Consider the following 12,257-nt stretch of genomic DNA (forward strand, 5'->3'; position numbering starts at 1 on the left):
CAAATTTTAGATTGATTTGCCAGTGGATTGTTAGCTGGTTGCACAGAGGAGGGGTGCCTCACAAGGCATTAAGCAAGCTGTGAGTCTCTATAAGCAATCAAACAAAGGTGTGATGAGGAAGGGGCTCCTCCTGGGCCAGGGCTGGTGGGGGAGGAGGCCAGATGGCTGTGAGCCATGCTTCTAGCACTGCAGTTCCAGGAGAAAAGGCCCCAGGGCCTCCTAAGAAGAGAGGAGGAGGTGGAAAGGGAGAGGCAGTTTGCTGGAGGGGTCCAAACTCAAAAGGAGGCTGGTGGTGCTGATAGGATTGCCCCTCGGCACCTCCTGGCCACACGCCTGCCCGTGCCTTCCTTTGGAGAGATCCAGCTTCCAGAGGCCAGTTTATCAGCCAGGTCAGCATTGGGGCAGGACACAATTCACTCTTCTCCCCACTTCATTTTCTTCTGCTGCATAAAATAGCTCAAGTTCTGTGTTTTTCTCCTGCCTTCTGACAGCCCTTATTCCTAAGCCTGCCATTTTTGGATTCTTGATCCCTGATGTGGTGCCGAGCCCTTCTAACTGTCCTGGCTGTGTCCTGCAGGATGCGTTAGGTCTGAACTGACTCACTGGATAACTTCAGAAACCAAAAACAAAACAAAACAAAACTGTCCTTTGACTCCTATCTTAAGAACATGGAGAAATAGTAAAATATATTTACACACAAGGATTTTCATATGAAAAAAAGGGGGAGGAGGCACAATTTAAGAGCCTAATGGGGATTGGGATCTGTTAACAGATAAAATCTGGGCTTTGCTTCAAAATCAGCCAGTAGAGCAAGTTGGAGTATGGAGGGAACAAGTCTGGCCACAGGAGCTATTAATCGTTTAAATTAGGTGAGGGCATAATTATATTATTACCCCTACTTTTGCATATATTTGACATTTAACATAATAAAAGGTTGAAAAATTAGAGACTACTGGCTAAATGAAAAATCAAAGGCATGAAGACCTGTCCCCAGGGTAAGGGACCAGTCTTAGGGTCCCTGTTATCAGTTTGTCAGTAGCTTCACCCACTGGGCACTTGGGTTAAAAGAAGTCCATTTGGAGCAGAAATCGCATTCTGTGTCAGCCTGGTTGCCCCCTTGCAGTGTGACCCTGGGTGTGACTTCTCTGAGCCCTAGTTTCCTCCTGTGAACAGTGGGTCAGGCAATAGATGAGGTAGGAGCAGCTCCCAGGCCCCCCTCCTGGGAACATGCTCACCCAGAAAGGTTGGTGGCTGAAGGGTGGTGGACCATGAGGGGGACACCCCAATGTCTCTTGTGCAAAGGCGCAGCCGAGGTGTGGCCATCTTTACAGGGCTATTCTAAGGGAGCTCTCCAAACTTTTGATTGTGCCCCATCAGAAAAAGCATTTTATTTTAGTTTGTACTTCCATTCATTCAAAAATTATATACATATACTATTTTACTAGTACATATATTATAAAACAAACACATTTTTTAAAGAAACAAAAATGAAATAACCTTTGTTTTTAAATATGTTGCTAACAGTTATCCCTTCATGTTATTTCTAGCACCTACTCTGTACTCTCTCAAGGCACAAAATACACTTACTCATCTTAATGACTCATCTTAATGACAGTGGCTATAAGTCTGTTTCAGATAGTGTTCCTAACAGTTTGGAACTATCTTGGCCAAGCCCGAGGCAGTCCCGGCTAGATGGTTATTGTTTCCCCTGTGCTATGGTACAAAGGTTGGCTGAGGAGGAGAGGGTTGGCTCTGGCTATATAGCAGGCTCTCTGCTTTATTCATGTTCTCTTCAATCTCCTGTTTCCTTGTTGGGATCATGTTAAGCCACTATCCGTTTTATGAGGATTTATTTGGTAAAAAGTACTGTCCTCACCCTAAACTGTAAATCTGTGTGATTGAGAGCACCTCATTTGAGGTTCACCCGAGTTTGCTGGGAAGTGAATGAGTGCGTGCAAGGGACCCTTCCCATGGTGACATGCAGAGCCGCCCAGGGCCCACTGTCAGTGTGTGTGAACAAAAGCTAAACTTGTTTATTTTGGGTCAGAAAGAGTTACCATAGCCTGGGGTGAGCACTGCTTTGGAGACTCCATTCTAAAAGGCTCCAGGCGGCCCTGGTGCACTGGAAGTCTGTGCAGGTTATCTGGCTGTGCTGTGCTGTGTTGCTGGGGTTGGCTGGGCAAGCCTTGGGGCATCTTGTCAGTTACGTGTGGATCCCTTCTGTAGTTTTGGCAAGTGGACCCCGATGTCTACATTTTCATTTCTCTTTTCCACATGGCTGTCTTCTATCAATTATCTTTTTTCTACTTTCCTCTGTTTTCCCTTTGTCTCTCTTGTCTTCCATCTTCATTTCCTTCCTTTAAAAAATGTAACCAGCCGGCATAGTGGCTCATGCTCGTAGTCCCAACAACTCGGGAGTCTGAGGCAGGAGGATCAGTTGAGCCAGGAGTTCGAGGCTGCAGTGAGCTATGATGACACCACTGCACTTCAGCCTGGGTGACAGAGCGAGACTTCATCTCTAAAATAAACAAACAAAAAACCTCATAACCAGCTATAATGCAATATTTTTTATTGATGGTGTTTATTGAACAGCTTATTTATTAAGCACCTGTTGTATATTCAGCCTCATGCTACGCATTGAGGAATGAATCAAGAACCATTGAATGTGATTTCTGCTGGTGAGAGTGTGAAGTGGGACCCCTGCCGGGGAAGGTACTTTGGAGGGTTCTATGAAGTTTGCCAATACACAAACTCTAGGGCTCAGTAACTCCAGGTCTGTAAATGTATCATAATCTCAAGTGGGTCAAATGATGGATGTACAGGGCTTTACACTGCAGCATCGTTTGCAGTAAAAAAAAAGATTGGCAACAATTTGTATGCCCATTGGCAGGGAGGGAGTGGGTTTCATCCATCCTGGCACGACTAACCAGTGAAGTAAATGGAGCTTTGTGCTCTGGTGACATTGCGGAATGCAGAAACCAAGAGGCAGAAAGTGCAGATTATATTTCTTAATTTAAAAATTTAAAAAATAATAGTATGTTATAGAAACTTTTTTTTCCCCTTAGAGACGAAGTCTCACTCTGGTGTAGGCTGAAGTGCAGTGGTGCGATCATTGCTCTTTGCAGCCTTGAACTGCTGGGCTCAAGTGATCCTTCTGCCTGGGCCTCTCAAAGTGCTAGGATTCTGTGAGCCACAGCACCTGGTTGAAACTTTTAGAAAAATGGAAGATGATTAAGAAATGAGGCCGGGTGTGGTGGCTCACGCCTATAATCTTAGCACTCTGGGAGGCTAAGGTGGGAGGACTGCTTGAACTCAGGAATTCGAGACCAGCCTCAGCAAGAGCAAACCCTGTTTCTACTAAACAGAAAAATTACCTGGGCATTGTGGCATGTGCCTGTAGTCCCAGTTACTTGGGAAGCTGAGGCAGGAGGATGGCTTGAGCCCAGGAGTTTGAGGTTGTAGTGAGCTACTATGATGCCACTGCACTCTACCTGGGGAGACAGAGTGAAGACTCTGTCTCAAAAAAAAAAAAAAAGAAAAGAAAATCATCCCATCATCCCAAATGTGAATATTTTGGTGTATTTTCTTCTAGTAAGTCAGCAATAAACTGTATTGCTTCCCCCCACTCAAAATGAAAATAGCATTCTTATTGTTTCTGATTATGAGAGTAAAAATAAAAAAAGTACATGTGTGTAAAATGCTTTAAGCAAAAGTGAAAGAAACCAGTACTCCCTCATACTATACTGTTTTGTAACTTTTTGCTTTACAAAACTGTGAAACACCATCTCATTAAATAAATGTATGTCTCAGTCGGCATTTTTGGTGACTGCAATATTATGTTATAAAAAACAGTGGACACACCCTCCTGGGCACACCTTGCACACTGGCCTGGGCATTTCCTTAGTATTAAGGTCACTTCCTAGGAATGGAAGAGAGAGATAGTCCAGGGTCTTGCACATTTTGCAATTTGACACATATTGCCAAATTCTTGAAGAAAAAATTTAAAGTCTCAACAGTAATGGGTAGTTCTCCTGCTAACACTGAGATTACCAATCTCATAAATCTTGGTGAATATGATGGGTAAAACATGATGGTTAATTTTAAAAATTTGAACAGTGACATTGGACCAGTCAGCTCAATACCTTTGATTGAATACTCTTTTTTTTTCTCCATTGATTTAGAATTACAGATTTATTATACACGATATTCCCAATTTGCTGGAGTTTATTTCTGAACTCTCATTGTTTTCTCCAGTACTGTGCTGTTTTAATCTCTATAGTCTTACATTTTACTTTGTATTAAAATGAAGGGTGGCCTCAGTATTAAGTTGCATATTGGTTGAACAGCTCCCTTGCTGGGCCTCCGTGAGACAGCTGCGGTGTTCTTTTCCATGTAACTCTCCCAGCTTGTCTGACAGCCTCTGGGCGGTTGGGCAGCCAGGCTCTCTGTTTCCTCTCGAAGGTGGCACAGCCTCCTGGCTCTGCCTGCCAGGGTGGCTCTAGGGGATAGTGGTCTAGGATGGCCACCTGTGCCTTTGGGGCCTTCCTTTGCTCCAGGTGCTCAGGCAGCACCTAATTTGCTTTTTTGGAGCCTCGGAACCCTAGGGTGTCTTGGAGTGAGTGTGTATGGCTGCCTGCTGGGACACTGCAGCCTTCTGGTCTCTGGCCTTTGCCCAGACTGACTGTCCCTACTGCCAGCTGCTTCTCTGGGAGGAAGGGAGCAATGTAGGTGAGCCCTGCTAGGATTATGGATGAACCCTCCCGAACCTCCCCAAGGCTGGAAGGCAAGGGGCTTGTCTCACTCTGGCTGGCTCCTCTCTTGCCCTGGCCCTGCCTTCTTGCTGGGATGGCCACCACTCCTCCTGCTGGTTGAGGTCAGCACTATTAATAGCCAGCTTAATCCTGCCCGAGCTCCAGTGAAGGGAGGAAAGAGGAGGGGTCGCCAGGAAATCAGGGTGCCCAGCCATCTGAGGATGCAGACCCATGGCCCAGTGCTGTGGCTTCCAGTCAGCTGGGCCTGCGCCTCTCCCATGGGAGGGCCTGAGAGCTCAGGACCATCCTGGGCACGTGGGATCTCAGGGGCTGGAACTGCGGGAAGACTCATCAAGGAAGACACAGAGGACTCCCTCATGGGTGGTGGTAGGGCTTGTCTGATCGGTGGCCTCTGGTTCTTCCCCGTGAGAAAAGGCAGCTGGAGCTGGTGAGCAGGGCCCTCTCAGGGCCCCTGCGGACTTTGTAACCCAACACCTAGTAATGTTTTCCTTATGGCCTCTGAGGGGCTGTAAAGTCTTTTTTATGGGGAGGAGGACACAGCAGTTTGCTAAAATTGGGCCTTGTGCAGGGCAGGGAACTGTCCTTTCTCTATCCAGCAAAGGGTGTGGAACACTGCAGTGGCCAGGCAGGACTGGGAGGGGTCGGGGTGGCAGGGTAAGGAGCGTGGTGAAGGGAAGGAGCGGTTTGGGGGCTAGGGCAGCGAGGGCTGATGAGGAAGCTGAGGGCAGAAGGATAAAGAAGTGGCAGGGGGCAGCTAGGGGACGGTGCTGGGGGGCACTCAACAGCCCCTGGTCCTGTCACTCCTCGACCCCTGGTTTGTGACCTGTGCCAGGTGGAAGGGGGCCGTGAGGGAGACTGAGGCTGGCTGCCTGCAGTCTGCCACCCGTCCTGGGCTCTGGAGGCTTCACATGCTGTCCCGCTGTGGAGGGGAAGGACCCACCTAGCTACTGCTGTACAGAGGTCAGCGAAGGGCAGAGTGGGCGAGCATGCGGCAAGGGGGAGGCCCAGAGGACACAGTGGAGACGGCCATCACCAGGCACCTCCTTTCCCAGGTCCCCTTCAGTCAACTTGGCCCATTCCAGCAGTGCTTGAATTCAGGAAGGTTCAGGAACCCAAGTCCCAGAGGAAGCAATATTAGAATTTTTTTTTTCCCCGAGACAGAATTTCGCTCTCTTACTCTGGGCTAGAGTGCCATGGCGTCATCATAGCACACTGCAGCCTCAAACCCCTGGGCTCAAGCGATCCTCCTGCCTCAGCCTCCCGAGTAGCTGGGAATACAGGAGCATGCCACAACACCCTGCTAACTTTTCTATTTTTAGTAGAGACAGGATCTTGCTCTTGCTTAGGCTGTTCTTCCCCCCGCCCCCTGCTTATTTTTTCTTCTTTTTTTGAAGCTTCTCAAGGTTGGGTAGATTGCCAAGGCCACTCAGCTCTTTCAATATCCTGCCCAGAGGGCACAGGCCTCCAGACCAGCACCAGGAACCTCACTCAGGAACCTTGCTCAGGCTGATCTTGAACTCTTGAGCTCAAGCAATCTTCCGGCCTCAGGCTTCCAGAGTGCTAGGATTATAAGTGTGAGCCACCGCACCTGGCCCTTGAATTTTTTTAAAAGTTATTTTAATGTATGTGTTTCTTTCTGATTATAAATTAATGCTATTGATTATGGAAAACTTGGAATTTTTTTTTTTTTTTTTAAGACAGGATCTCACTCTGTCTCTTAGGCTGGAATGCAGTGATGTCATCATAGCTGACTGCAGCCTTGAACTCCTGGGCTCAAGGAATCCTCCTGCCTCAGCCTCCTGAGTAGTTGGGACTACAGGCGTGCCCAGCTAATTTTTCTATGTTTTGTATAGGCAGGGTCTTGCTGTGTTGCTCAGGCTGGTCTCAAACTCCTCGGCTCAAGTGATCCTCCTGCCTTGGCCTCCCAAAGTGCTGGGATTACAGGTGTGAGCCACTGTGCATGCCTAGAATTTTTATACGGAAAAATACTATTAAAAAACCATCCTGGGCCGGGCACGGTGGCTCACGCCTGTAATCCTAGCACTCTGGGAGGCCGAGGTGGGTGGATTGCTTGAGCTCAGGAGTTCGAGACCAGCCTGAGCAAGAGCGAGACCCCGTCTCTACTAAAAATAGAAATTATCTGGCCAACTAAAAAATATATATAGAAAAAATTAGCCGGGCATGGTGGCGCATTCCTGTAGTCCCAGCTACTCGGGAGGCTGAGGCAGTAGGATCGCTTGAGCCCAGGAGTTTGAGGTTGCTGTGAGCTAGGCTGATGCCACGGCACTCACTCTAGCCCGTGCAACAAAGCGAGACTCTGTCTCAAAAAAAAAAAAAAAAAAAAACCATCCTGAATCCCCCATACTTAATTTAAACCATATGAAATTGCTGGTCAAAAATAGTCGAATATTAGCAATTTCATATGGCTCAACCAAATATGAACATTTTGCTGTATTTCTTCAGTCATTTTCTTTGAAAAAGGGACTACTTTCAAAAATGTGGAATTTTCAGCTGTAGATGTATTACCTAAATTTTCATGCTTCATTTTTCACCCCAGCCACTCCCAAAATCTAATTATCCAGTTGAATGGACACCGATAATAAAATGAAATAGCTCGTTAAAATAAAATTTTATATTACGTTCCATACAATGAGAATCATAAATATAAACCCTGAGTTGATCTACTTATTTTAAATGGTAAATCAACAGTAATTTCTGAAGTATGGAAATTCTTAATTTCTAAAATCCAAAATAATTCTTTCCCTAGTCCACAGCCCTTTCCTCTTTCCCTCATTGGTTACCTTTCTTCTCCTGCGGAATGGATGTTGGGGGGGGTAAGGACAGAGGACGTCAGGTGCACTCCCCTGTGAGCTGGTTACTGGGACGGAGCTGCCCTGGAGGGAGATGGGAGGGCTGGGTTGAGGGGCTCTGCTTTCAGCTGTGTTAAGTTCAAGGTGTTTGAATAGAGGAGCCTGGAGGGCACAGGAGAGGGCAGGGCTGCTAATGTTTATACGGTCGCCTTGACATATAGCTGTATTTAAAGCCATGAGGCAAGGACTGAGCCCTGGACCCTCCAGCATTGAAGTGGTCATGGAGGAGTTACCCCTGAGGTCAGGAACACGGGACAGCTTGTCCTGGAAGCCAAGGGGAGGAAGGTTTTCCAGGAGAAGAGAGGGAGTGACCCTTGGTCAGCAGTCATCTGAGAATAAGACCCCACCATTGGAGGTCATCAGTGACCTCGACTGGATATTCTCTGCCCAAGGGGGGATGGAAAGGTTCTGCCAGAACAAAAAGTTGTCCCTCTGGGCAGACAAATTAGAAAAAGGCAAACACAGCCCAGGGGCACATGGCTGGCCCAGCAGAGGGTGACTGACTGGTGCCTTAGCTGGGAACCTTTATATGGGACCCCACCTGGCCAGCCATCAGCCAGTGCTCAAAGCTTTAGCTCACAGAGCAGGGGTGAACGCGGTGCCACAGGGCTGCACACCAAGGGTGCCTGTCATGCAGGTGGCTGCCACCGGAGGGCGCCCATATACAACAGTGGATCCCACAAAGGGGCCTTGGAGAGGAGGCAGGAGGCAAGAGAGGCACCAAGTTCCTGCTCAGAGAATCAGCTCATTTCATCTGCAGGAGGGCCGTTTCTGCCCTTTAGAGAAGCCACCAGCCTTTCCCCGTGAGGCCCAGTACACCCATGACATTTGTAGGTGGGGATTTGGTCTGAGCCTGTGGGGCAATTAGAGGTTTCAGTGGGGAAGGATGTTTTCTGCTTCTTAGAGTTTGAGCAAGGTGCTGTTCACTGAACCATGTCCAGTGACACAGCCCCATTCCCTGTGGCAGTGGGAGGCACAGGGGGTCCCTGCTCGCTCTAGAGATTCTCACCAGTTTCCCTTTGTCCCCCTTAATTTTGTTTTTCCCTTAATTTTTTCTTGGTTTTTAAAAAATTATAAAAGTAAAACATGACCATCCAATGGAACAGAATAGAAGGATATAGGGAAAGGGATAATAGGGCTCCTCCCCCAACTACAGGTAGCCCCAAAGGTGACCACTGACAGCATTCAGACATTTCCAGGGCACTTCAAGCCCACACAGTGCCCTTTGATTTCTGCACAGGCGGATGGCACTGTGCATTGTGTCTTGTGACTTGCTCCTCCACTAATGGCGTATCTTGGGTTTCATTCGTGTTTCGTCCATCCAGCTCAGCCACATTTTCCTGGGGCAGCCGTGGCCACTGTTGAGTACCTGTGCCCTGTCGCTGTTGATTCAGGTTGTTTCTCATTTGGGGCTGTTGAAAAGAACATTGGCATGAACCCCCTTGCTTTTGTGGCGTTCTGCTTTTGTGAAGGTTGCATCTCGGTAGGGTAAATTCCTAAAAGTGGAACTTCTGAGGCCAAGGTTAGGGACCCTTAACTTTGAGACATCCTGCCCAATTAGCCTCCTGTGATGTTGTGCCCTTACACCTAGTCACCAACCAGAGTGTGTGTGAGGGCCTGTTTGTACCCACTCCCCAAACACTGGGCACTACCAGTTTTTTAGAGGGTGCCAGTCTGGAAGGTGTACAGGTTGAACACCCCAAACCCAAAAACCCAAAATCTGAAATGCTCCAAAGTGGTGCTCAAAGGAAATGCTCTTGGAATATTTTAGATTTTGAATTTTTGGATTTGGGGTGCTCAACCAGTTTGTATTCTGCAAATATTCCAAAATCCAAAATAATACAAAACCCAAAATACTTCTGGTCTCAAGCATTTCAAAGAAGGGATACTTGACCTGTAAAAGCTGTCTTGCTTTAATTCCCATCCCCATTTGGTGAGGTGGTTTATCTGGCTGCCCAGGCCGAGGGCAAGGACCCCAGGGTCCTGGCCCAGCTGCTGCCCTGCTGGGTGACCCTAGCATAGATCTTGTGCACTTGCTGGCTTCTCTCTAGAAAGATACTAAGGAATTTCAAATCCAGTCCAGCCATAGTTCTGTCCAGCAACCTGTAGTGAGGAATGTGTATATCACAGCGACTGGCACGTGTGTGAAAACTGTCACAAAATAGGCCCCCCCCCATCACATGGAACGTGCTGTGGTAATTTTTACTTTATTCGTGAGACCTAGCATTCTCTGTTCTCCCTAAGGGGCCCCTAGGAGTTCTGAAGAGCCCATCTTGGGGCTGGGGGAGTTTTTGTGCCCTTAAAGACCTGGAAAACATCCCTTTGCAACAGTATTTAGGATGTGTCCTTCAGCCCTTAGTGCGAGGCCCTGTGGCTTGGGTTGTGAAGAAGAAGACATTCAGGAGACCCTGACTTGACCTCACAGATCTCCTGGGGCTTTTCCCCTTAGGCTGCTCTAAACCCGTGTCCCACGTGTGGGGCACACAGCTCCATTCAGCCTAGAGTGGGCCAAGCCCTTCTTGGCTGTCTCCCTGTTGCTGCTTTCTGGGACTGGGGCATGAGAGCAGGGTGGGCACCCCAAAAGAGGGCCTGGGAAGCCACACCATCCCACAAAGCTTCTGTGGGGGGTCCTGCCCTACCCCCCTGGCTCCAGACTTTCTTGCTTTGGGTTGGGGGGGTTGCCCTCTCTAATTATAGTCTCTGCCCGGCCTAATCACAGTAGGCTAATTGTCACATGGCTTTGGGAATGAGAGCCTTTGCTTTGGGCGGCCCAGCAGCCCCTGGTACCTGCAGGGAGGCTGCCCAGGAGAGCTGTGTGAGCAAGTGTGAGCGTAGCCCCTGTGGCCCTGGAGGGGTGGGCAGCCTGGACACTCTGTCCATGGAGCCCTGTGGCCCACTGGCACACTCCTGTCCCCAACCAAGGGCTCACTGTGCCCTTGTTAGTGTAGGCCTTTCCCCTCCCCCAGACCCTAAGAGCCCCTGATAAACAGCACCAGGCAGGGCCTTGCCATTTTCATCCTATTTAAATAAGTGTCCTTAATGAAATGCTTTTAAAAATGCTTTTAGTTTTTCTTCTCATAAAAGCAGTATCTGTTTGCAGTAGAAACTTCAGAAAATTTGGAAAAGGGAAAAACCACCGTGACCCCACCCAGTGACTCATGACCCTAGATGTGTTCTCATTTTGGTGGAGGGAGTCTCATGACTGGCCCTGTGTTCTCGTCTGACTCATTGCATTTGTTCCCACAGGGAAGTCCCACCTGGCCATTGTGCAGAAGGTGAACAACGAGGGCGAGGGCGACCCCTTCTACGAGGTCCTGGGCCTGGTCACCCTGGAGGACGTCATTGAGGAGATCATCAAGTCCGAGATCCTGGACGAGTCGGACATGTTCAGTGAGTTCAGCCCTCTCCACAGGCCCCCAAATATCTTTCCTGCTTGGATCTGAAATCTGGTGTCCCAAGGTAGAAAGGCCACAGTGCAGGGGGACACAGGGGGCCCCAGCACCCTGTGGGCCAGTGACCAGGTACCTGGTGCTGGCCAGGGTGAGAGGGAGCATGTTGTTGCGCCTTCCCCCTGCCCCCCAGCCCCAGCCTCCTGCCTCGGTGGCAGCCCCGGCCCCTGCCTGGCCAGAGCCTGCTGCTCCTGCGTGGGATGGGAGATCAGGAGCAGGGTGGGCAGGTCCCAGTCTCTTCCCAAGTCCTCAGGGGACAGTGTTCTCAGTTCACATTCTTCCTCTGGCAGTTGACAACCGAAGCCGGAAACGGGTGGCTGAGAAGAACAAGCGTGACTTCTCAGCCTTCAAGGATGCTGACAATGAACTCAAAGTGAAAATTTCCCCTCAGCTCCTTCTGGCTGCTCATCGCTTCCTGTCCACGGGTAAGAGTGCGCGGAGGACCTTCCTGTGTGAGTGGAAGTACAGTCACAGAGGGAGAAGGCCTGGGCCTCTGGCTACTCCCCTGGGAGACGAGGGGCCAGGCGTCCCCTCCATCCCTGGGGCTCTCCCTGTGATTGTGTGCTGTTCATGGGCTGCCACTGCAAGTTTCTAAGAAGCATCAGAATTAGTTTTGAAAATACCCACTGAGGTGGGCCCCTGGGCTTGCCAGGCCCCTGGGGGCTTGTGGAGTAGGAAGGAACGGGGCCCTTCCACTGGCTGTGGGCCTGCATGCAGCACACATGCCTCGCCCACTCTCGCGCTCCAAAGAATCTGTGTCCAGCTCTGTTCTCATGCCTCCCATCCTCCCCTCTGCCTGTGTGCGCTGGTTCCTGCAGGAATTCACCTCTAGATCAGTGACATTTCTCTCTCATCATCCCTGATTCACCTTGGGGGCCCAGGTGACAGATTAGAAAACACCTGCCCACTCCACCCCCTCCCCATCAGTTCCACTTCCTTCCCACCCCTCACTTGCTAAAGGTGCCGTAATTCCTTCTTTATTTTTCCTGTAGGGATATTCATGTTGGTAATGGTAGTAATAATTATAATAGCATTTATTCAGCATTTTACACGTGGGATCCCATTTACCCCCCTATGAAGTATTTTTTTCCTTTGACAGAGATGGGTCTCACTTTGTCACCCAGGCTAGCGTGAGGTGGCCTGATCATAGCTTACTGCAGCCTTGA

At 49.2% G+C, this 12,257-nt stretch overlaps 1 protein-coding gene across 3 annotated transcripts in view; it reads left to right on the top strand.

Annotated features, from left to right (window-relative positions):
* The window catches only part of CNNM4 (cyclin and CBS domain divalent metal cation transport mediator 4), a 39,000-nt gene that overhangs the window by 18,092 nt on the left and 8,651 nt on the right, over window positions 1-12,257 (top strand). For all 3 annotated transcript variants that reach the window (XR_006734770.1, XM_045550148.1, XM_045550149.1), the window contains exons 2-3: window positions 10,889-11,032; window positions 11,382-11,516. Coding sequence is in view for 2 of the 3 variants with exons in the window: in XM_045550148.1 (XP_045406104.1) it covers window positions 10,889-11,032; window positions 11,382-11,516 (279 nt within the window). In the remaining variant the exon portion in view is untranslated. The remainder of the gene's footprint in view (window positions 1-10,888; window positions 11,033-11,381; window positions 11,517-12,257) is intronic.

The sequence above is a fragment of the Lemur catta genome, chromosome 4, assembly GCF_020740605.2.
Source record: "Lemur catta isolate mLemCat1 chromosome 4, mLemCat1.pri, whole genome shotgun sequence".
Taxonomy (NCBI): Eukaryota; Metazoa; Chordata; class Mammalia; order Primates; family Lemuridae; genus Lemur; species Lemur catta.